Genomic DNA, 26,199 nt, shown 5'->3' on the forward strand with positions numbered 1-26,199 from the left:
AACTGGTAAAGAACTTTTTATGTCCTCTTAACTTTTAATCAAGCACTCTGCAGTAGTTTTTCTTACGAAACAAGAAGATTTTTTATGCCAGTACCTAACTGTGAAACCAGCTTAAAAACCAACTATGAGTAGAGCAACAGTTATTTCAAAGCTGAAGGACAAGACACTCAGGGAAACAAGAAGTCTATTACTTTAAACAGAGAGTCTTGATGAAAATGAGACCATCTATTACTAAAGCGAAGCCATCCCACCAAAAATGTCAATACACAAAACTGTCTACACTCGTTTTGTTTCAGCCATATGTAAGGTGACACCTTCCACTACACTATTAACAGCTGACATGGAGAAGGGACTTTTAAAATCTCCCTTCTTCTATCCTGTTGTCACTGCTGTGCACTTCAGCCTGCCTGGCCCTTGGCACAGTCACCTCTATGAAAACCACAGAAGTATTGCAAATTGACTAACAAGATTAGCAAATCCACGCTTCACTTGCTCAATAAGGTGTTGATGCATGCAGATATATTTGCCGAAATTACTTCGTCCAGGAGCCATCAAATCTCGCTGGAGCCCCTTCTATTTTCAGTTCCTAATCCCTAAACCTTTCTAACCTGCGTATAAGACAAAAAAAAAGCAAAAAGGAGCTGAAAAGGAAGGCGAGGAGATAATGATGCCCTCCGCGAAGGCAGCGGATCAGGAGTGCCTCTCCCAGCCCCTGCACACGCAGTCAGTGCCAGCTGCAGGCCAATTAAACCCAGCCGCTCGCAGGTGTTCACAGAAATGACTAACACAAAAGAAATTCGCACTTCAGAACTGCAATATTTAAAAGCTTTGAGGTGGAACCAAGAAAGATAAAAGCCCGAATTAAGTTTATTGCCACCTTGTGCTTCACTCTAATGCAGGTTTTGAACAGGGCCTCCCATTGGTATTAAAACTTGGATGAACATCTGCATTTAAAATACAGGAAACTGAGCACGTGAAGTGCTTTTAAAACGCCAGTTGCCATAGTAGATGGGGGCTTTAGTATATGTTCATTTATTATTATAGTTGTACAGCAATATGGTAAAATATATTTGCCAAGTGGGCAATACAAGCTCAACTCTAAGTCAACATAATATGCTAGATTGCTTAGATTTTCATAAATATTTTTGGTGCTTATTTTCCCTAAACATAACTCTCATTTCCCAAAATAACAATTTCTTTAATTTTTAATGAGAACAAAACCATGGCAAGATCTTATCATGCTCTCTTACGTTGAGATTAAAAACCACAAGAGGGGAGAAAAAGGGAAAGAGAGGCAGCCCCCTGACAACTCTCTGTGTTCTCTTAAGTGGTTGAGTGACAGGAACTATCCGATAAGTGAATTCTTTCCCTCTCTCTACAGAGCAGCAGGCAAAGTATCTGTAAAATGAATTTCTCTTTGTGGTCCTATACCAAAAATAAGTATACAAATTAACATCCAAATGTCTTTAATTCCCATGATATGTCTATTAAGCAGCAATTCTCCATAAGGCTGTTTACTATCCAAACAGCAGCCTAAAATTATTATATCTATATGCTTTCCATAACTTATCACTGAGTTCCTATGAAAAGCCATTAATTTTGGCCTCTCTCTATCTTGGTCTCGCAGGAAATATTCTGCAAAGGGACGTAATAAAAATGTGATTTCTGCCATCATTTCATTAAAATTCCCTGTTAAATTTCTATCTGAACAGTGTACATAATATAAAAAAACTCAAAGCTCTTATTAATGGTGCTGTTCCTTATGATATGGACTTTAAAAAATAATGAAGACCATTTCTTACTTGTAAGAATATTGTTCATTTTTCATTCCTATTAAAATTTAATCTGGAAGTTGTTTAAAAATGTTTAAGTTTCATTACATTTCAACATCTTAAGGAAGGGAAAGAGCTAGCAAGTTCATGAGCAGGAATGCTGTCACTCATCTGTCTCTTGCACTGATATCTCAACAGTAAATCACTCAACCCATCCATGACTCAAGATACCTATCTGCAACACTTTACTGCTTACCCACCTCACAAAAGCACTGTGAGGCAATGTTTGCTGAAGATCTTCAGCTCCATGGGTCGAGGATCTTAGAGAAGAGGAGCAAACTGCTTCATCCACAGTATCTCTGAAGTACTGGGAGAGAGTTTTCTGAGGTTTTTATTGGGGTTTTTGGTCTGGGTTATTTTGTTTTGATTTGATTTTTGGAGGGTAGTGGGTATTTATGCAGGAATTAAGCAAGATGAAATCAATGAAAAAAATTGCAGGCACTACACGACAAAAGCACATTAAAAACAACCAAGTGCTCAATATGGGAGCATTCTTAGCAAACACTACTGAGACACAACCCCCAATTGCCTTTTGGAAATTAGAGAATCAACGTGCACTTGTCAACTTTGGTTTTCAAAAGTGGGATCCAGGCAGCTTTTCCCTGGAGCAACAACAGGTTACCTCACATTTTAGAAGCTTCCTAGAAGGAATGAGTGGTCTGACTTTCAATGGTCTTCTCTCTGCCTCCTTACCTGTAAATACTTGGTGGTAAGACACAGTTCCACCCACCTGGATCGATGCGCTGCAAGGGCACATCCCTGCACTCAATGCCATCCAACTCACCCACCCAAGTCAAGAGAACAAGACATTGTTCTGGGGCAACACTGAGTTAAATGAAGTGACAGTAACTCACCAAGAAAACTAAAATGAAACTATCAGAACTAGGGCATGCATCTCTTTACAAACACTGTGCTTAAGCACTTTCTACAATCAGGTCTTTTATTCGGGGGTTTAATTTTAGACATCTAAGTATAAAAATTCTGGCCCATACATTTAATGGAAGCGTGCGATTGCCAAGCTGAGAATGTTAAATCTAATTTTAGTTTTTCTTTGCGCACTTGTTTTTTCACACAATTTCTGCAACTGAATAGGAAAATATCTGTGATATTTTCTGGACTGCATTCACAATACTCAATTTAGTCATTGCATGTGGTGTAGTTACAAAGCCTACTCCAGTGAGTTGGAGCTTTTTCATTACTGACAGTGAGACCAAAATTTAATTCTGAGCAGTTGAAGTCTTTTCGGGGGAATTTTTTAATGCTGAAAATTTCTATTAAAACTAATGCTAATATATTGTGGTCTGCATACATTCTATATTAGAAATTATAAGTTTGCTGAAAGTCCTTCTTTTAGATCTCTTTGCGCAACTATCACCTAGTTATTGTGCTACAGGCAAATTTTTGAATTTTCTTCCTCACAGAGATGGGCTCATAACAGGGATATATTGATTTAAGCTAGTCTCATTACTACTAATGCTCTGCTAAATTTTAAAGACAATGCAATATTGAACAGAATAATGTGTTCTATTAATAAGCATGCTATTGAAATACAGAGCCGATTTATTGCATTTGGATCTTCAAATAAACACTAAGATAATTTTATATATATCATCTCCTCCCTAAAAAGATGACTGAAATGGGATTTGATTTAAAAAACAATAATAAAAGCAACAAAAAAATTGTTTGAATAATTAAGCAATGGATTTTAATTAAAAATAATATTCTCTAATCAGACATGTATGGGCCTTGTTTAAACCAGTACTTATTCCTTATTCACATAGATAAAAAGGACCTCTAAAGGCACTGGCTGTACCAAAAGTTTGAGAAAAGAAGTTTGAAAGGAGATTTAAGGTCTGTTTTGTAAATGAAATAAAGCAAAGATGGCAAAACTTTAAGTTCACACTGCACAGCGCCTGGCTCTTGCACACATACTTAAGCTGGCTCGGGAACCAGAAGTTAAGTATCCATGTCAGCGCAGTATCTGCTTGAGCCTGCTAATTAAGCTTGCTGAGAAGAACTAATTACTGATGCAGCTCTACTGCTTCTGGGAGCTGAGCTAATACCACTATGTGGTACAACATATCAGCCTGTTCGGGGGGTACCTGACCAAAGCAGGGCACAAGCATGCCCTCAAGTAATTCATTTCTGATAACAAACAACAAATAAAGATCCTGTTTCTTCACTGGTGACCCAGCATGTGATCTCCCACAGGCCCTCTCCTCCGTGCCTCATCTGCCACATAAAGAAAATGCTCCTCCAAGACTGCCTGAGCAGGGAAGGACTTACTGAAAGACAGGAAAATAAGCACCTTCTGAGCACTAGCGTAACTGCAGCCAAGGGTCTGCACACACTGAAATCTTCTTCATTAACTCTGCTACAAAGCATCCTCATTTCTTGCATTCTTGACTGCCACAAATACTGTACTAAGTGCTCAGGTTAAAAGAGAACACTTTAAACCATTTTCCAGCACAAATTTGAGCTGCCATAAAACATTCGCTTCCTATCTTGCTCTAACAGTTCTCCATAAGAATATTTCTAAAATTACATGGGAATCCAAGCTGAGGGGGAAAAGGCAAGATTGTAATCAGAATAGCAAGCCCCACCAGGGCTAACAACAACTGCTGGTTACTACTGCTATAAGATAACAGTGAGGCGGGCACAGAGCACCACTGTGCTCCCAGCAAGCACAGGGCAGTATGTTCGGTGCATATCCTTGCCTTTCCATCGCTGCTATCACCACTACGTATCTTTCTGTCATTCTATGTTGTTTGCACCCCAAACCATAAACTGGACAGGACAGGAATCCTGTTTTATTTACATGTGCAGCGCCTTCCCAAATTACTCCAAGATTGATGACTGTGGCCCCTCCATTTTCCTGTGCCTCTGCAGTGACACAAATAAAGCAGAAAATCTAAATTTGGTTTCTAACTTACTACAGCAGTACCCAAAACCTGACAGCTCCCTTGGCTGCCAGTATATACTTCCAGGCTCAGGACCCTGTTGCCCAGAACACCACCAGACTGCCCAGTAAAGAGCCCATACACAGCTGGTAAGCACCAAGCTGTGCTTCTGCAAAATTTCAGCAGGGGCCAGAAATCTGTATCTTCTTTTAGTATTCATGCTATACCTAAAAGAATGGAGCTTGAGCTTCTAAACACTAACACAATACAAACAACCACACTAATTCTTTATTACCTGCTATTTCTGCTTGCACATGCTGCCTGGCCTACAAAAGGTTATGCATATAAAATTGTTAGGTTACAGTTATTATCTTGTTAGAAAGAATATTTTAAGAGCATTTGAGGAATGAAAGGGCTTTTTTGTATTAATATTTCAGTAAAACTGCAAGTGTGTAGTACTTGCTTCTGATGTATGAAAAACTAATTTCAATTCAGTAATGCAGCATAACTGCAACATCAAATCCCAACATGCCTCCAAAATCTTAAAGATATAAAATTAGGCCACAGTCAGAACCTAACCCAATCTTCACTAGTTCAGCAGAGATCTTCCACTGCGTAAACAAGCTCTCTAATCATGGCTATGTCGAAATTTCTGCCTGTCAGATATTAAATCTTTATAACCTCAATACTGATTAGGTGTATTTTAAAATGTTCCCAACAATTATTGTCATTACAGAGGACCTCTCATTGACCTGTGCTGAGTACTTGCTACTGTTCTTCCAATCATTTTATTCCCTACCCACATTCTCTCTACAGCTTACCACAAAAGCATAAAAGCCTTTTTTTTAATTAAATGATCTCATCTTTGATGGGCAGCTGAACTTGGCAAACTGAAGACACCCACTGTGTAGCAAAGGCACATACTTATTCTTACTTATAGAGTAAATTAAAGAGTTTCTTCCAAGTTTAGGAGAAATATCAACTCTGGATATCCACAAAGCTCTCTTACCATGCACTTACAGATATTCTTCACAATGTCTATCTCAGAAGATTACCCTCTCAAGAAAAAATAACCTGGATGAATTCTTCTTCTGGGAGTATCTACTGAGATAGCATTATCTGTTCACAAGTATCAACAGAGCATGGCTATGTCATCTTCCTGTTTCTACCCTTTGTCTTTTTCTCATTCCACTCTTACACACTCATTTCACCCATTTACTGTTCATCTCCAGGTAATAACTTCTGTAACAAACAAGTTACAATGCGTGCTTTAGATAAACATTATGCAAACATCAGAAGTCTTCTGATTATCTCCAATCATTCTTAATCTATATTGGCTTACCGAGTAAAGTATTTGTCGACTACTATGAGCCCTCTTCTCAATTATGTCTGAAAAGAAGCTTTAAAAACTAAGTTCATAAAAGAAATAAGGATTGAGCACCTCAGGTCTCACGAACACACAGTCTTTAGCTAGTCACTCAAGATCCTTCCATGCATTCTTCTTCAAAGGTTACCCCCAGTTCAGCTGACGTGCTTCAAGATTATTTCCCATGCCCCTAACCTTTTGAAATAACCGACTGCAGCAATGATGAAATGGACCTTACCAAGTGCTCACTGATAATTAGCTCACTTCCTAGCCAGCATCAGTACCTGGTGCCAGTCTTTTGGTTTCCATGAACAGGCACAGTTCAGGCACATTACTGCACCCTCATTTTAATTAAATGTGAAAACCTGTGTGTCACCTGGTGTTCTAGGCCTTATTTAGGACCAAAATGAGAAGCGGCATTCAGAAGCAGCAACCTGAGGAGTCTGAAACAACCCTGCTGGCATTTCAATGGTTTGCCATCTTGCATGAACCCTTCTTATGGCTATTTTATCTCAAAAATAGAAAATTGGCAATGGATTTGATTCAACATTCTTACACCAGCCCAACTGTTCTTATTTCAATAGAGGATTTTGGTACAAAGAGAGTAATGCCGTTATGAATCATGGCAGTGCTTTGTTCATGTGGTTTGCAGGCACAGAACTTGAAAAGCTTTACAAGTGCTGGTGGGAAGCACTGTTGACCTCACTGTACAAATAGTGAGCTTAGGCACAGAAAGCTGAAGTAATTATCCAAAGGTCACAGAGCAAGTCAGTAGCAGATGCAGGACAAGGAGCCACTTACATTCACTTCCAAATTCTGTCATCCCCCCCTGCCTCCCTCCACTGCAGGGAAGTTATAAGTGTAAATCAATAACTGAGGTCACCAAAAACTTCTGCATGCAGATTGCAGTTAGGTCACCCTCAAAGAAAGCAATGACAAAAGGGAAGGTGCTTAATGAATTTTTCAATGGTCCTTACATAAGGATACAGCAATCCAGGTGGAGGTGAGGAGATGCTCACTCTGGAAGCCCTGTAACAAGGCTGCAGTGACAAATCATTACTCCCAGAACACTGCTCAAGGAAATGTAATGCTGCCATCTTCCAAATGCTGGGTTATAAAACCTTTCACACATACAATATTTAAAACTGAGAATTACACCTGAGAATGTATCCAAACTTCTAACAGTATCAAGTCATGCTAATGGTTATCTGTTTATAGGTCAGAAGGGCAGTAAATTATTGCAACGCAAAGTAGTAAAGCAACATTGTATCCAGTTGTGCTGTTTAACAGGTGATAGTGAAAAGTAGGTGATGCATGGAAACTTCAGGTTTTTATAGCTCCTGCCTCAATCTATATTCACTTATATAAAGATGTCACATTTTTAAACATTTAAAAGTCAAATTGTCTGGAGAATAGATTAATATAAAATTTATTTTCAGAAACTGATATTTAGCCTACTGCTATCAGAGCTGATTGCTCTTATGTATAAGCTTTATTCAAGTTTCTACAGGTTTGAAAATACAAAGACTGACATTTCAGATCCCATACTCAAGTGTGTCATTAACCAGAAATTGAAATGGGAACATTTCCACTTTCTCAGAAATACTCAGTTTGTTAGGGTGGTAAGTGCATTAACTGTTTTTGAGTTTTTGTGAAGCTACTAAATATGACTCTATTTCAACACAGACAGGAAGGGGGAGTCACAATGGCAAAAGAAAAATCCTGAATTGGTTCCTTACCCAGCACAATATGCCCTGAGAATTAAATAGTTTCAAAGCTCTGCCAAAATAGATATTTGTAAGTGGCTAATAGCAGAAATGTTTTATTCCGTTTATGTCAAAGACACGTTTGTCAGGCGCTGGACAGCCAGACAAATCAAGGTCTAATTAGTTCAGTCAATTCCCTCAGTTTTATCCTTTCAGTCTACACTGAGTTATTAAAGCATCAGAAATAAAATGCTACTGAGACAGCAATAAGGGAAATAAGATGTCAGAACTCTATTAACAATGGCATTTTCAGGAAGCAATGTAAATAGAAAATCAAATTTATGCAAGAAATATATATCAGTAAGTAATACTTAATTTAATCATGCTGCATTTATCTTCAAAGCAGCTTTCATATCCAACTGATTTAAAAAAAAAATGCTTCAACACATCAACATTGTGACTTCTTTGGAACAGTGACCATCATTCAGATTCAAATTCAGTTGCCTACCTAATACAAGAGGATATTGGTCCCCTATCCAAATACTACAGTTATACAAATAACAGTGTGTGAGTAATAATTTATTCCACCCTCGACATTTAGCCAGCTCAGAAAGAACGTGTGACAGTTAAGCAGTTGCAAGATAAAAAGAACCGGAAAATGCCACATTCAACTGAAATGACAGGAAATATTTAGGTAGACAGAATGTAATAAATTTGGCAGACTTATGGGAGTTTAATTGCCCCTTTGTGGAAAGAGATAAATACATGTGAAAACTGTAACTGTGAGGACCAGTTCCTGGGAGGAACAGCTTTCTGTTAGAAGTGTTTAAGTCTTCATTACTTGAATACGACCATCAGAGAAAGGAAATTTTCCTGACCCACAACAGTGATGGTTATGTTGGCCGCAGCAGCTCCCAGCTCTGCACCTGGCACCAAGGGAACAGTGGCCTCCTGCCCCAGAGGCTTGTCACATGTACTCACAACTTACTGGCCCTGCAAGAGTTCACATCTGCTAGCACACACATTGAGATCTTTCCTACTTCAAACAGCATCTGCCACCCAAATAACTGAGCCTTATTGCTCCCAGACGTCCCCAGAACTTTTTTCCTGCCCCCTACCACTGTGAAACAGTGCATCTTACTGCGATGGCTGGCAGGTTCCACGTTAGCTCTCACTCAAGTCATCCTGTCCATCAAACCATGATATGGAAACATTCCTCACTAACACAGAGAGGAAAAAAATTGGTGATTACATCCAAAGAAAATATTTCTCCTAGGCTTCTGATAATTTAAAAAATTACCAGCTCTCTGCTTTACAGTGTTTCTGACATTTCAAAGTGTTTTCATAATATCCTTAAACTTTTTATTTCATGTTTATTTTAACAGAAGCTTTAATCTCTTAATTCTACCTTTTAACCTGCTTCTACTTGGAAAAAAAAGGGTTAAAAGGGAATAATGAACATCTCAAGTCTTGCCCAGATCTGTCTGACAGCCATTTGTTCCCACACAGAAGTGCCAACTTAAGGGTCCAAAAGGTTGAAGACAATTTAAAAAAGTAATGCTCAAAATACTTATTAATTTTAGGAGAAGGGATTAGTTCAACATGTAAAGAGCCTTAATAGGCTCTGAAAATCAACAAGCCAGACCAGAAAAAAACATGCTCCTCCATATTACTTAGGGTTGTGCATTTCACATGCAGTGTTGATCATCTTAGTGATGATCATATATAATCATTCAGGAAAAAGTAAATGGAATATCTTCATATTTAATAAAAAATAACAAGGCCTTCAGAAAGAAAATGTCCAGATTCATCTAAACTGAATCATCTGCTGAATTTGACTAACTTTCTGCAAGTGCCTCACAGTTTCACTCTTGCCATGTACACAGGGACCCAAGAGTGACTGACATTGCTGTTACTCATCATTAGAAAGAAGGAATCAGGGAGTAACTTTCCAATATGTATGTGTCCACTGAGTTACAAGGTCTGACTGAAAGCACTGAAAGGAAAAAGCTGCAAGTTTTCAAATGCTTTTTATCAAGAAAATCCTCCACATTTACTCCTTAAATAAGCATACTATTACAACCACAGTGTTTTTAATAAACTGTTTTAATTAATCCTTAAATAAACTGATACTAAGAATGCAGAGGGGTGTGTCTACCTAATAAAGCACTGCAGTGTCTTCTTGTATTTTACTCACAGAAGCACATACTGTCCATTTCAGATGATGTGACTCTTTTTACTTCTGATGAATGAACACGTCCATTAAATGGATCATATATGTGTATCTGCCTTGTATCAACATGGGAGGGAGAAGTTTTTCCTATGTTGAGTATTTGCTTTTTCTAACCCAGTACAAGCAAAAAGACTATCTTTTTCCAAGAATTAACCTGTGTGTGGAGAAGTCCCAGGCTAACTGAGCTCTCCTTCCATTATCTTACAACTGGACCTACAATTCAACTTTGCATTTACACATTCATTCATAAAGCATTTTAAATTCACTGACCTTACTTTCTTTAACAAACACTGGGCATCATCTCCTAGCAAAATTAATCCAGAAAACAATTAAATAATTTGATGGTGATAGAGTAACAGAACAGAATTAGATCCCAATTCATCTCTTTGCCAGCCCTCACCAACCTGGGTGGACCACAGTAGCAGTCCCAGCTGCATACTTGCATGTAGAATTTTCACAGTCAGCACAAGTAATGAAAAATATTAATCAAAATTTCTCATGTCCCTTTAATGATATTACCATGGAAAAAAATGAAAAACAAGGGCCTAAATATTTAAAGACCTTTTTTAATGTGTGTGTGAACTCTCATTTCTGCAAGTAAAAAGGACTGCCTCTAGACCTACTCCTGGCTCTGATTTTACCTCAAGCTTGGAATTTACAGTAAGGGCATAAGATGTTTCAAAAGGCTGACATCAGCTGATTAACCAGAATGTTCAAGTTATTAATAAATAAATTTGGGACTTATTTCTGTGTTAAGATTTAGAAAAAATTGGAAATACTATAGTTACACAACCAGACAGATTATTATATTCAAAGCTTGCTTACATATACATCAGTTCAACTGGGAATGCTGAACTTGTGCTGATGTCTCAGCCATAGGTTTTCGTGTTCAACAGGGGCTAAACATGGGTTTGCTAAAAAGGAGGTTACTTACAAGTCAGTCTGTGTATTCATTCACTTGCTGTTTGCACGTGCACCCAGGAACACAGAATAGGTGGCTTTCTGCACTGGGAAGCTGGTCAGAAGCAAGTCCTTCCCACATGCATGCTGATACCAGAACACCACTGTGCACCCCATGTCCTCCATCCCTCTCAACCTCAAAACCTCCAGGGACGCCCAGGGAAGTGTGCTCATACCTAATGCAGAAGTTACAGCTAAAAATAATCATTCTGTCTCCTTCAACCCCATAACTAAACATGCACACTCATTACAAGGGACGCACTCAAATATACCAAAACCACAGATGACAAGGAGTCCCACAGCTGAACAAGTTCTGAAGGATAAGTATTTAAAAAAAGAAGCCACATTAACTGCAGAATGTTGGACTTCATATGAGGGGCATAAGGACCTCTGGAAAAGAAATGATCTCCACAACTGTCACTTAACATTTAGATGAGTGACTTCAGTTGCTCACAGGCAACTACCTTTGCAGTCCTGTGCTCTCACTTAATGAGACAAGTTCTCCATTAAAATTTTCAGTCTCATTTTCTGTAACCATGAACATAAATGACTCCTGACTAAATTTATGTTCTCAATATGACTGTGAATTAAAGCTTTTCTGCTCAGGTTTAAAAGTGACAGCCCGCAATAGTCAGTCCTTGACCTAGTCACAGACAAGACCAAGGTTCTTAGAATCACACAACCATTTAGGTTGGAAAAGACTTCTAAGATCACAAAGTTCAACTATTAATCCAGCACTGCCACACTCACCATAAACCATGTCTCCAGCTGCCACATCTACACATCTTCTAAATGCTTGCAGGAATGGTGACTCCACCATTTCCCTGGGCAGCCTGTTCTAACAATTGACCCCTCTCTCAGTGAAGAAATTTTTTCTCATATCCAACTTAAACCTCTGGCACAACTTGCAGTAATATCCTCTTGTCCTGTCACTTGTTACCTGGAAGAAGAGTGACCCACACCTGTCTGCACCCTCCTTTCAGGTCATTGCAGAGCGTGAGAAGGTCCCCCCTGAGTCTCCCTTTCCCCAGGCTGAGGCCTGCAGCTGCCTCAGCCACTCCTCTCAGGCCTGTGCTCCAGACCCTTCCCCAGCTCTGTTTCCTTCTCTGGACACACTCCAGCCCCCTCAGTGTCCTTCTTGCTGTGAGCAAACAAAGCTGAGCACTGATTCCAGGCGTGGCCTCAGCCGTGCCCCAGCACAGGGAAAGGGCCCTGCCCTGCTCCTGCTGCCCCTCCATGGCTGACGCAGGCCTGGGGCCTTTGGCCTCCTTGGCCCCCTGGGCACCCCCAGCTCGTGTCCAGCCCCTGGAAACCAGCACCTCCAGGGCCTTTCCCACTCAGCAGCTTCCCAGCCACGCTGTCCCAGCTGGAGCTGCAGGGGCTGCTGTGACCCAGGGACAGGAGCCAGCACTTGGCCTGGTTGAGCCTCACACAACTGGCCCTGGCCCGTGGATGCAGCCTGGGCAGATCCCTCTGCAGAGCCCCCCTGCCCTCCAGCAGATCAGCACTCACACCCAGCTGGGCCTTGACTCAAACTGACTGAGGGGGCTCTTGATTCCCTCACTCACATCATCAATAAAGATAAAAAACAGCACAGTACAGAGCCCTGGGGGACACCACTAGGGACCAGCTGCCTGCTGCAAGTGATTCCATTCACCAGCACTCTCTGGGCCAGGCCAGCAGCCAGTTATTTTTCCCCAGTCACCAGTGCACCCATCCAAGCTATAATAGCCAGTTTCTCCAGGACAATGTTGCAGAAGACAGAATCAAAAGCTTTACTAAATTACAGGTAGACACAAGCCCCAGCCTAATCCACCAAGCAGGTCTTCTTTATGAAAATTCTTCTGAAGTTTTAGAGCAGAGACATTAATCAGATGCATCATACAAGTAAGGTACTGATGTTCATGACTCAGCTCCAGAGAGAAAAAGGAGTTTTTGAAATTACACACCAGAAAACAGAAGACATCCTGAGTGTTTTTCTGGTCTGCTCCAGTCAATAGAATTGCTACCACTTATGGAGAACAGATGGGGAAAGATTTAACATGGAATTAAATGCATCTATTAAAGATTAATGAGAAATTACTTTATTTCAAGGCAGAGATCAACTTCAAGGTAATCCAGACTTCCAAGAGAGGTCAGAGGACATCATTTGCTTTCCTGTGCTCTAAATCTTAGTAAGTAACTCAGTCAGCCTGAGAGTCCATGCATATGTGTGGGTAGCTTTGAATACTTATGTTTCAGATTGACCATTTTCTTGCATAGACAGGAGAAATTCATGCATGCCTCTTTCTGTTCATGGTACTGTGAAACATCTTGGCACATGATGGCACTGAATGTCTACATGATCTGTTTCTATCCATGTTCCAAAATCTGAAATTATACAAAGTTTCAAAATATGCGTGTTGCTGTAACTTAGAGAAACGTGCCAGACATTTTCTAGAATTTGCCATAAATAGACAGCAAGTAAAAATTGTAATGTAATGATATTTAATGCATTCACTGGATCAGAGACAGGCAATCACACTGCTATAAACCAAAAATCACTTACAACGTGTACACAGACTTGCAGTAAATGCTGTAGATGGCTGTTCTGTGCTCATGCCACCTCACCAGTTACATTCTGCTCATAGGAGATGAGTGCAGCTGTCTCAAGAAATCTGTCCTATGGTGGATAAAATCCTGGAAGGAGGCTCCTTACAAACTTCAAATGGCAAACTGTGCATCAGAAAAACTTTAACTTAAAACTTTTTTGCAGCTCAAAATGAAAGACTCAAGCTAAATCTTAGAGTATTCAGAACTAACTTGAAGAGATATTTCTGCAGGCAATCATCCTGGTACAGACAGATAACGAATTCCCACCTTCTTAGCTGAAAGAAAATTACACCCTCGGCTCTCATGAAAAATCTTTCTGCCATACAAAGACCAACCTTTAGTGCCCTGAACTGATAATCACCTGGCTTTCATTAAATAAAGACACTTCTAATTAAACAACCTGATCAACACACAAAAATGTGTGCTTTGCAGGCAAGAAATGGCAAGCAATTTATCTTTCAATATAGTAATCATTTATATCACACTATCTGTAATCTACAGTGATGAATAAAGGTATTTAGGTTATGAAATCCTAGATGAGTTACTGACTGTATTCATTTCAACAGCAAGAAACAGCAACTCAAAGTGTTTGCATTTTGAGAAACAGGATTCAAATTCCAAACCAATACAAATTGGATTGGCCCAGAAACACTTTCACTTTTTACCAAAATATGTTCTCACAGGATGATCTCCCTCTTGAAAGGCTGGTGAAGAGAGAAGACACAACAGTCAAAGAAAAATTCAAGTTATTATCTGTGCTATTATCTGGTCTACACCACACCAAAACAAGGCAAGCTCCAAAGTGGTCCTTGGTTCAGTTGGGCTTTGAAAGCTGTCAGGGTTGATTTTCCTCAGGTTCAGGAATGTAACGCTAATCACAACATGAAGGACGTGCCACACTTGGAGGAATCAGACAAGTCTAGGAACTGGGAACTGGTGAATCAAGGATGTACCTACATGAGATACTGATTTTCAAGAGTCTCAAGTTTTGTAAAAGGCTAAAAACTGCTGAATCAAAGGGCACGTGCATAGGTCAAATGGACTGTACAAGAGCAGTGACAGCATATGTCTAGACAGCTGGTATGCTTACACTCCTAGACTGCCAGGTAAACAGGTAACTCCACAAAGTATGGACAGAAGTTTCCTTCCTCAAGGCCTGTAGAGTAACGCAAAATCTTTGACAGCAAGTACAGCCTTGAATCCACTGAAGAAAGCCTTACTCCTCCTTCAGAAGGAGAGGATGCTGGTGAGTATGGCCACAATTCACTCTGCCAAGAGCCACTACAACATTAGACTGGAGAAATTGCAATATCAGATCTAGGAGTTTGCAAAGTGCTTCTCAAGGACAGGCAGTTCTGCTGCAAATCTGAATTCTCACGTAAATCCAGAAGTGATGTTTCACAAGTGTAACAGTATCATCAGAAGCCTACAAAACCAAGAGGATGTTTTGATCTCAGAGAATGGAAATGAAGGCACTGTCTTCTTTCCAGATTTATCCTCCAACAACAGAAAAATATACACCAGACATGACTGTTCACCCAAGGAAAACATTTCCATAGGAGGGACAGATTTTTTAGCTAAATGGATGAAACTGAAAGAGGCATATAGAAAGAAAACAAAAGGAAAATGAAATATTTTAGAAGAGACTAGAGACAAGCCTGATTAAAGACTGTAGAACAAAGAGATGGTGAACTGGCACAGATCTCAGTTAAGCAGTGAACCGAGTGAGCTGAGAGTGAAGTGCTTATCACCAGGAACACAGTGTCATTCACACCAAGAAAAGAGATGGGGCAAACCAAACAGTTCTACCTGTGGCACACATTCCAGGAGACTGAGAGTGAGTGGAATTCTGTTGTGAATGCTAGCACAGGTATTGAAACACTGATATTTCCTTTTTGCTTAAATATTTATATCCATCTGCATTCCTGTTCAGTGTTAACATTTTTTAGAAAAGACAGGTAAATTAACTATGACCTAGTATCTCAGAGGTAAAAGGAAAAAAACATTCTTTTTCTTCATGCTATTACAGGGTAGTCTATTCCAGACCACCCTATGTTTCAAATATCACTGCTAATCACTTTGAACACCCATGAAAAAGCACCTGAAACCTGACATTCTCAGTAAAAAAACCCAAAAAGAATGAGGATAAAAACATTATCTCATTTTTACAGATAAGAGAGGCACAGAGAGAGATCAGAGGATTTGCAGAAAGTAACACAGGTAAGGCAAGGCTATTCCTGACAGTTACTCATGCAAAAACTGTCTCTGTCTGGCCTTGCAAAATTATTCCAATACCCTTGAGTCCCTAGTCAAATTAGTTCTTTATTTATTATCCCAGTTTTTAAGTATCTTTCAGATGGGCTCATTCATTGTTCCCATACAGCTGGGTAAACAGACAAAGTCAATTCCATGATGAAGGTTTACCTTATAGCATTCAAAACCCTTCGCATATGTGGGATGTTTTTTTCTTTAAGCAAGCTAAGAATGTGTTTAAAGGTGACCTATGGTGAAAAAAAATGGAACTGGGGAAGTTTGGGGACAATCACAAAGGAAAGGCTTCTGAAAATTGATGTGTTTCAATATCTTTTTCAAAGGAAAAAATTAATAAAACAAATAAGTAATGTTTGAAGCTTTAGTATGTAATCATCCTTATTAAGGCAAAAAAAAATAAAAAGGACAAGAATATTAGTTGCCAATATCAAAAGAAAGCAAGGCTTATTCATTTTTGCAGATAAAGGCTTTTTTTGGATTTTACTGTGAAGTGATACAACTACATTCAAAAATTTTTAAGAAGTGATTAAAGAGAAATAGCAACATAATAAAAAAAAAATTTAAAAAAAAAAAGCCTTCCTGAAAGTCAACTTCGTTAGGATTTTACCATAGGCCCAAAGCAGACCATGTCTTTCAGGATGCTTGCATGGTGCTTAGCATTCAACAATAACCTCATTCCTGATGAGGGCCACTGGCAAACCTTAAAGAGGGGGCAGACATCAGAACACTGAGGGAGAGGGGAGATGATACACCATTGAAAATAAAGTCTTGATATTCCTTTCAGTCTGTAATCCCACTCCACTCCCATGCTTCTTCTACACAAGAAAGAACTGAAGCCCCTCACACACACACACACACACTCACAAGAATCTTTGTGAACCAAGGGAATTAGCAGATGTGTTGGTAATCTTCCACAAATAAGAAACAAACGCTGCCAGCTGTACTTGTAAATTCAAAGATTAACATTAATAAAGAGTGCTAAGACTACAGGTATTATGTTTCCTTAAGGTGACAGAGCTCAAGAATCCCAGTTCTGCAGAAACTCAGCTGCCTGTCCAACTCTTGTGCCTCATGTCCTACCCTACACGGCAGAACATCTACGGATTCATCATCCACAATGTGCCAAATCAAACTGGATTCTGGACACTGTTTAAGATGGCAGTGAAGTAGTGAGTATATAAACTAGGTCAGACATGATTACCTAGAATAAGGGCAATTTTCTTTACATGTCTGTGTAAAGCATATGAAAATGGCAAAGACTGAATGTTTGGGTGCTGCAGAGAGTATATCCAAAAGTCATTTTTGATGGAAAAGTTTAACTACATTTTACTATGAATGATATTTTCTATTAACAGCAAGGCAGAAGCCTATTTTTCAGTAGAGCTCTCCCTTTACCAAAGTGCTATCTCTCTGAATCTGAGTCAACTTTAGTGACCACTTTAATATTCACTTTACAATTAATGCTTCTTTTTATGGGTTGGTAGAAGGTAAACCAATTTCAGTTCGGCTTCTAGGTATTGAATTTATTATAAAAAGTTATGTACTTAAAACTCCTATAATGAAACCAGAGGCATCATGAGATATTAACCTAGAGTTAATGCTGAGAAGGCCAGTTTGAATAATTCAATTCATGTCACCTTAAGTATCTTTTCAAATGGAATTAACTTTATCTCACAAAAAAAAAGGAAGTTCCATGTTCCAGTTACTGATTATTGACTCCACAAGAGTTCTGACTTAAATCATCTTACCACCATCTTCCCAGCAATTTTATTTCACTACTACCAGGATGCTTCTTTACATTTTGAGGGCTGACTTTCATTATAAAGAGGCAAGATTAGCTAAGAGGAAAACATGGCTTCAGAGTTACTGCTATCATTTGGTGATAGTAAAACGGACAAAAATAAAAGTTAACATCAAAGCATCTGCATTAGTTCAGTACATCTACAAACCAGGGCTGCATTTCAGCCACATGCACGCGGCTGCTGCAGTCATTTACATCCTGTAGAACTCCACCTCTTTTTACAACAGTGCCATCGATGTTTGGTAAGCTGCTGTTCTCCTGACCTGTTAATTGTCTTATTCTGACAGAAAACCCAGCATTTAAACTCTGAAAGGAGATGTTTCCAAACACCCATCTAAGCCCAGGGGAAAGTGACAGCTCATGATCAAAATTACAATAGGGTAAGAATGAGGGAGACAGGCAGGTGAAAAGCAGAAGCAGGAGGCGTAAAGACACAGGTGTAGCACTAGAAATTACTCCTAACTAACAACTAGGAAAAAGAAAGGGAAATGAACAGAAACAAGAAAGAACAGCTCAAAACAGGCAGAACAAAGAAGTGCTTCATTATGGAGTACAGCTGCACAGTCCAATGTTTCTGCACAAGATGGGAAAATTGGAACATTGTACATCGAAACAGAGACACCCCAGAAAGATCAGCAGCGTCCTGTAATAGGAAATGCTGATTATGTCGCCTACACAGTTCTACAAAGAGAAAACTATGTGACAAACTAGCTATCTTGCTTTAAAACCCAGACATATCCAAGATTTCCTTAACCTGGAGAAAATCAAGTGAAAAGGAAAATATTTAAATGGATTTGGATTCAAACAAAACTCACAAAGCCTTCCATTATCCTAACATTTCAACAAAATTGCTCTTGTCAAAGCCCACCTTAAAACAGAAAGGAAGAGCACAAAAGCTTCAGTGGGGTAGAAAAAACTGGCATGGGCAGTACCTGGAGCAGGAGGAGAGTGTTCTGGGTCTATCCTCTTCCAATTCTTTCCTCTCAAAAATCCCTCCCTGCTGTGCTCCCCTTCAGCTGACTCCATCAGGCAGACAGAACAATGCTGGCCTGAACCACTGTGTTAAGACAACACTCAAAGAGAACAAAAAACGCTCAAAGAGAGACCCATCAGGACACTAAGAGTTCACAGTTCAGGTATTAAAAGATGTGCAAAAATAACACCGAGTCCCATCAAGAGCAGCCCAGGGACCCTTCTTGGGTTTGGAAAGCCATCCCGTGAAAGAGTGCACAAGGGAAAGGACAGACAGAGTGCAGCAGTCCTGCTCGACTCTTCACAGTCTCTAAACTGTGAGGAGAAACACAGCACAAAGTGCTTGTTTGGGTGAAAAATGGTAACAATTTATAAAGCCAAATGCAAAGAACGAGAAAATTGAAGAGGAAAGCTAGAAACATCAGAAACACTTTGCATGCTGTAAGAAAAAACAGTTGAAGCATGTTTTGACAGGTTTTTATCTATGCCTACATTGCTTTGCACACAACAAGAGGACTAGGGTAATTTCAGACCTGCTAGGCTGGAGCTGTAGAGTATGTAACCATAAATGAAATGTCAAGGCAAACCTCGATATAATATCTGAATTTGCATTTGTGGACAAAAGCACCTGTAAGCATAGAGAAAAGAAATAATGGAATCAAAGATGAGCTTGATAGAACTTTGCACATGAAATCAGAAAACAATTTTAAAGAAGTCTCTGTGTATACACTGACAGAGTGATTAGAAAGACAGAAGAACAAGAGGAGATGAACGGATTGTTGAAATTATTTGATAGTCAGTGGGCTGAAGGTTTCCTATTATCTGCTTCCATGCCTTTGCCCAGTAGATGTGATGACACTGGATCCCTCCATACTAAGGGCTAACCTAGTATAGGATAAATGTATTTGAAGTTGAAAGGCTAGAAATGAAACATTCAAGGCAAAACCTGAAAGAAGGATTGGCATCACCCAAAACACAACTACCACAGTGCTTCTGGACAACATGGACTCCTCTGGACTATTTTCCATGAAGATCCCCAGCAAGCTGCATGCCATACAAGCAGCAACACAGACATCATCCTTTCTGGGAGAATGTTCTTGTTTTGAATTCAATGCCATCACAAAAATGGAGGGCAGATATAAACACAAAAGAATGCAAATGAAATGTTTATGAAAAGTTAAAAGCCTGACAAACAGCTCAATGTCCAACAATGCTGGACCAAAAAAAAAAAAAGCTAAAAAATACATCATCAGGACAAAAAAAATATCCATTCCTGATGCCAACAAAATCAAAGAGTATTGCTACGTGCTTCCTGAGAGAATTAAAAGACTCCTTCATGCACAGTCTCCAGTCTCCTGCGAAGCAGGATCTGCCTGTATAATTCTCATAGCAGGTAACCACTGAGACCTCCTCTGTGCTGATGACTTTATTTCTAGCCCTGTTACAAATAAGCCTTTAAGACTGTTCCAGAAGAAGAGGGGATCGAAGGCAGAACCTCAAGAAAAAGGCATGGTCTTAGGAAGGATGCATTCTGGAGGTCTATCTGCAGATGGAAGCTGCTACCAGAGAACAGCAAACAAGAACCCAGGGTAGACACCTGCATGGGCAGTCTTCTCTTCCAGGGTGTAATATGCCATCAGCCAGGACAAACCAAGCACCTGGCTACCAGGGGAATATCTCAAGCAACCATGTTCTCAGGGCTTTGGGTGACTCTCTACAAGAAACATTTTAGAACTTAATTTAACACATATCTCTAGTCAACATTTTCTGGTTTTAACAGCATATAGAACTACAGATCTTCTATAAATAGCTCAAATCAGATGAGCTGCTTTACAGACTTGAGAAAGCTCTTATTGACCAAATACATCATCTGTAATGCCCTTTTCAATCATCAAAAGCCACAGTGAAAATGTGAAAGGCTATATCTACAGTGACTGCAATTATTTTCCTGTTTAAATAACAGAATAGAAAACATAACAGCATCTTAACTTTTTCCTTGGAAAAGGTGTGGGTTACCATGATTCTTACTCCATTACAGCATGGTCAATTTGCTGACCCAAAACTTGTCAAGATTTTTCTCTTTGTTTTCCTGCAATCCATGTATTAAGGCAAGCACTCATGGGAAACCAATCACAAAATAGTATTCAACACCATAAGATGTAAGATAATACACTCACAGTCTCAAAAAGACGTTTTGACTTGGTAATTTAAATAAAAAAGAGATGATAAAAAAAGAGCTTACCTTCTGCTCCTTTTCCTTGGCAGCACTGAGTTCAGAAAGGGAGTGTGATAGTTTTTCTTGCTGCTCAGCTAGGTACTTCTGATAAAGGCTCAAAAGTTCTTGGCATTCTCTGTACTGCTGCTGCAGAGGTGAGACATCAGAAGTTAAGGGAAAAACACTCTTTAGCGAACTGTTATAGCCAAATGTATACCAACTTACTCTGTGTAAATCTGATTTAGATCTATAACAGCTCAATTTAAAAACAGATACCATGTGTTTGAGTAGCGTCTAATGATGATAAATCTGCCTAGAGATGAATGTTCAAGTACAACCTTCTTCCTTACTCAGAGTGGAAAAAGAAGAATTGCACTAAATTCTTTTACCATTGGGAAAGGGACAGCAGCAGGAGGCAGGTGATGACATTGTTTCAGCTGGAACAATTACAACCCTCTTATTCGTATTCAGCAAAGCCAGCCATTACCAATGTTTATTTATAAATAAATAAATAGCCAGCCAAGTAAGTAAATAGTTCATTTTTAAGCACAGACATCGATTCACAAGCCCACATACCCAAATCCAATCTCTCTGCTTGAGCGCCAATGGCTCAAAACCCCACAGCCACAGATGCAGTGCTACAGGCCTTTTACAGACCAGCAATAATTTTTGGACAGTAATCTGGAGAAGCAGCAACTGTGGTGTTTGCAAGGATATTAGCAACAGTGTCCTGCCTTGCTTGCAGCATTGAAATTCCAACAGGAGATAAATCTGCTCTTCACCTGTCATTGTGTAATTCCCTCCCTTGCTCATGTAGCATGGTAAACCATTTATGCTCCCCTCTCTCCCCCCTCACTTTTAATTATGCATGCAGATGGGATAAGGGCTCGCTGTCCAAAGAGATTACTCTGAATAAATACTTTAATAACAAGTCACTGCAATTAAGGTAGGGAACAAAAACTTCTTCAATCTTTAAAACGGTGTTGAGTTACAGATTTCCTTAACATTTTTATGATCTAATCATTGCTTCTGGGCAAATTCATGTTGCAATCACTTTTGCCAATCATGGCTGCATAAATAACTCACTGCTTTGTTATTCCCTGTTATGACCCTAAGGGGTTTTTTTTTGGTTAGGTTTTGTTGCCTTCCCTCTCTCCCCCCCTCCTTTCTTCTTATTCTTTCACAGGAGGGGTGGCCTTGCCAGGGCTTCGCTTTTGTTGTTGTTTGGTTGGTTTTCTTCCCTTTAAATAAAAGGCTACCAAGAGAATAAGCAAAACATTTTAGGAAGGAATGGAAGGTTAATAAACCCCAATGCTGAAATCAATCAGGAGAGCTCTCATAACACCTTTGCTCAGCACCTGGAAATATGGGAGGGTACAAACAATGGTCTTAACAAGCTAATTGCTTTCAGAGCCAGCCTGCCTGAAGCCGGAGCTGTTTTACATTTCAGTTCATTTCGTCAGAGAGCACCAAAAGGCTGAAGTGATTTGTGGTGGTCTCAGGAGTCTCTGCCAGCTATGATGTATATAAAAGGAATTTTTTATTCCAGTTGTAACCATAGGCAGTAATGTTTATAGTAGGTGAACATATTAGCCTGGACGCAGGGCATGAATTTTACTCCAGCAAAAGCCAGTTCATTTATACAGCCTAAGAGTTAAATGTCGGTATTTGAAGACAAATTATAGGGAAATTCATTTAAACCCATGTTATGTGGCAGAATATAAAAACAGACAGTCCTATCTATCTTTATCAATTTTTTACAGCCCTCTTAATTCACTTTGCTTCCAGCAACCCCTTCCCCACAAAACAGATTTTGCCCTCTCCTCCCTCCAGCGAGCACATTGCTGGCACCAGAAACGAGCACCCTAAACAGCCCTGGGGCCATGAGGGACGGCCAGGCAGCCATCCTCACTCCTGCCACAGTGTCAGCACCAGTTCCACTGGAGAGCCAGCCATCCTCACTGCTGCCACAGCGTTAGCACCAGTTCCACTGGAGAGCCAGCCATCCTCACTGCTGCCACAGCGTTAGCACCAGTTCCACTGGAGAGCCAGCCATCCTCACTGCTGCCACAGTGTCAGCACCAGTTCCACTGGAGAGCCAGCCATCCTCACTCCTGCCACAGTGTCAGCACCAGTTCCACTGGAGAGCCAGCCATCCTCACTCCTGCCACAGCGTTAGCACCAGCTCCACTGGAGAGCCAGCCATCCTCACTCCTGCCACAGTGTCAGCACACGTTCCACTGCAAAGCCAGCCATCCTCACTCCTGCCACAGTGTCAGCACACGTTCCACTGGAAAGCCAGCCATCCTCACTCCTGCCACAGTGCTAGCACCAGTTCCACTGCAAAGCCAGCCATCCTCACTCCTGCCACAGTGTCAGCACACGTTCCACTGGAAAGCCAGCCATCCTCACTCCTGCCACAGTGTCAGCACCAGTTCCACTGGAAAGCCAGCCATCCTCACTCCTGCCACAGTGCTAGCACCAGTTCCACTGGAGAGCCAGCCATCCTCACTCCTGCCACAGTGCTAGCACCAGCTCCACTGGAAAGCCAGGCAAGACTGCCCGCACTCCCAGGCCCCATTTGTGTTTTACAGACTGCAGAGCCCTCACAGTACGCATGATGCCACCACTTCCTGCACGTGGCTGCCAAATTCATTTAAAATGCAGTTTCAAACAGGACAGGAAAATTAGCATCAGCAAAGTATGCAAGGAAATCCTGGTTGTCCAAAGGCCAGTTATGTGATCATGAGTGGGAATGGCAATGGCTCACATGAGCTTGAATGATGACCAAGATGTCCCTGAAATTCCTGTGAGATTTGGTCAGTCACTGTAAAAGTCACTGTATTAGAAGATCAAAACCTTGTTCATTCACACAATCACTCTACATTAAGCAAAGTATTGTTACAGCTGCCACAGTGTGAGTTTAAAGCCCTACTTTGCTTACTTAAGTAAACATGAAGCTTCTAATATGAAAAAAGAGTTCATTTGTTTGAGACACATACAGAATAGCTGAAAGTATGGCAATTCTCAAAAATGTGCTGGTACATTTACTGCAGAATATCTTCTTTAAAAAAAAAGCCTTAATATTAGATCTTACTCTCTCACTCTATTGAATTTTTTGCTAAAAGCAGCAAGATTATCTCCTTTTTTCTCCTGCAAATTAGCCAGACAATGCACAACACTGCCACAAAAATATTTAAGTCATTCAGATATAACAAGATCATGCATCTACTAAGGCAATACAGTCTTTGGACAGACATGCATGTCATAAATATTTTCATAATCTGCTTTAAAAAAAAAAAAAAAGGAAGATTGAAAAAACAGTATAGGAGAAATCCTACAGATTTTCATTCCAAAACGGGTAATATACGTAAATGGATACATTTGATAATTCTTCATGTGTTCAGGAGCACAAATATTGAATTTGCAAGATGTTAGTTACCTAGGAGAAGTGGTACTTGGCATTTCACTGAAAGGTAGTTTTATGTCCAAGAAATATGCATTTGAATGTATTAGAGTAATATTCTTTATGCAGTTTATTAGTAAAGTATTGAGATTGTATGAGGAGGAGGGGGAAACAAAAAAAAAATTAGAAATGCAAAGGTTAGAATTTCAATAGCCACATTTACATGTAATACTGCAAGTACTACGTATTTTATAGAATATATTAGTTAATTTTTTCACTGAATGTAAGTCAAAGAATTAAGAGCTCATTTATGGCTCTTATGAGATAATAACCTCAGTGGACATAGCTGGCTTTGAGAGGAGGGTCTGCCAGCACACAGTGGTGACAGCTTACAGAAGCCAGGAATGGATGTCCAGGGAGCCAGGCAGGGAACAAAGAGCTTTTCCTTGGGGTGAAGCTCCACAAGAAGGCACAGCCAACCTAATATTCAACTGCTTCCAAAGATATTCTCCCACTTACTCCTTCCACCCACACCAGCTCTGCTGCCCCACAGATCTCTCACTCCAGGCCTGAGCAAACCGTCCCAGCAAGGCAAAAAGACAACCAGGCACAAGATCAGGCATGAGGCAAGCAGGGGGAGTGGAGCTGGGAGCAGAGGACACTTCCAACAATGGTCACCTGTCTGGGTGTGTTTATCCACCTTGCAAAGTCCCAAAGCCTTCCTTCAGTTCTACTCTTAAATCCTCAGGCTGTGAAGTCTGCTCCATGGCTACCTCAACTACTCACAGCTTACTCCTTGCTGAAATACTGTCAGCCTCCCACAGGCTGATGTAGAAAAAAAAAAATCCAAAAACTACAGCTCCTGCTTCCCCAGAAACTGGGAAGAGAAGGGCCAGACTCTAGCACACCCACTGATTCCCTACACTGTTCCCAGTCCACTCTTTCCGCTGGCACTTTGAGCAGAAGTGAAGCCCAGCTTAAAATCTGAAATGTTTTAGTTCAGAGCATCCAGCATCTACCTAAGAAGCTCTTGAATTCAACACATCAGCCTCCACATGCTTGTGCAAGCTATGTTCAAATTGGTCTCTTCAGGTCCAGGTTTCCAAGTGAAGCCAACATCAGGTTGCTCTACGAGGACTATTTATCAAAAAATGCCTTTCTTATATTACTTTTTGCAAGAGGGAAAAAGGCAACTAAACCAGAAGACAGAGAATCTCCTGCCCTCTTTGGGGGGGGGGGGCTTTATGATTTAAGAAGAAATTTTTCATTTTATCTCACCTTATTAATAGAAAAAGAAAATTAAAGCAGCTTCCAATCACAGCAAAGTGAGTCTGGAAAAAACTTTTCAAGAATCTACTAGCAAGAGCAGAGAACACAGCTGATGAGATTCTTCGCAATCAATATAATAACAAAGGCCTTCCTGTTTTTTCAGAATGTCTGTGAGAACTCACCACCTAGTGACACTTTCCTCACGGGTTTGCCAAGAGCATTTTTGGGACAGGCCGGAGCTCTCTTGTTCCCTGTTTACACACAGGAAAACGGTGTCACAGGGAGTCTTTGGCCACGTCTGAGCACACAGGTGCAGCCCAGCAGCCCCACACTCCTCAAGGCAGCTCCAGGACATGTGTCTTGCAGCTGCAGGTAAACTAGCACAGCTCAGGCACAGCACTAACAGACCAGATTCATCTTGCACCTGATTAGCTCAGAGTCTGAGTTTGACTGCATTCACCCATGCAGAAAAGCCCTAATAGACCTCCCAAGCATCAAACAAGATGCCCAGTGATGATTCATTCCTGTAGTCCCTGACTGTAGCTTCAGCTTGGACTGTCCTTTCCCTCAGGGCTGCATTCTCTGATCCATGGCCAGAATAGAACACAGGAGCTGAATCTCCATCTTCAGTCACCAGATGCTGCAGCCCCATCAGCCCCCATATCTAATGGAAGAC

The 26,199-nt window shown here is 40.3% G+C and overlaps 1 protein-coding gene across 3 annotated transcripts in view; it reads right to left on the minus strand.

The window, feature by feature from the left end:
• The window catches only part of KIAA1328 (KIAA1328 ortholog), a 181,499-nt gene that overhangs the window by 91,131 nt on the left and 64,169 nt on the right, over window positions 1–26,199 (minus strand). For all 3 annotated transcript variants that reach the window (XR_012578021.1, XM_074532486.1, XM_074532485.1), the window contains exon 6: window positions 20,876–21,003. Coding sequence is in view for 2 of the 3 variants with exons in the window: in XM_074532486.1 (XP_074388587.1) it covers window positions 20,876–21,003 (128 nt within the window). In the remaining variant the exon portion in view is untranslated. The remainder of the gene's footprint in view (window positions 1–20,875; window positions 21,004–26,199) is intronic.

The sequence above is a fragment of the Zonotrichia albicollis genome, chromosome Z, assembly GCF_047830755.1.
Source record: "Zonotrichia albicollis isolate bZonAlb1 chromosome Z, bZonAlb1.hap1, whole genome shotgun sequence".
NCBI lineage: Eukaryota > Metazoa > Chordata > Aves > Passeriformes > Passerellidae > Zonotrichia > Zonotrichia albicollis.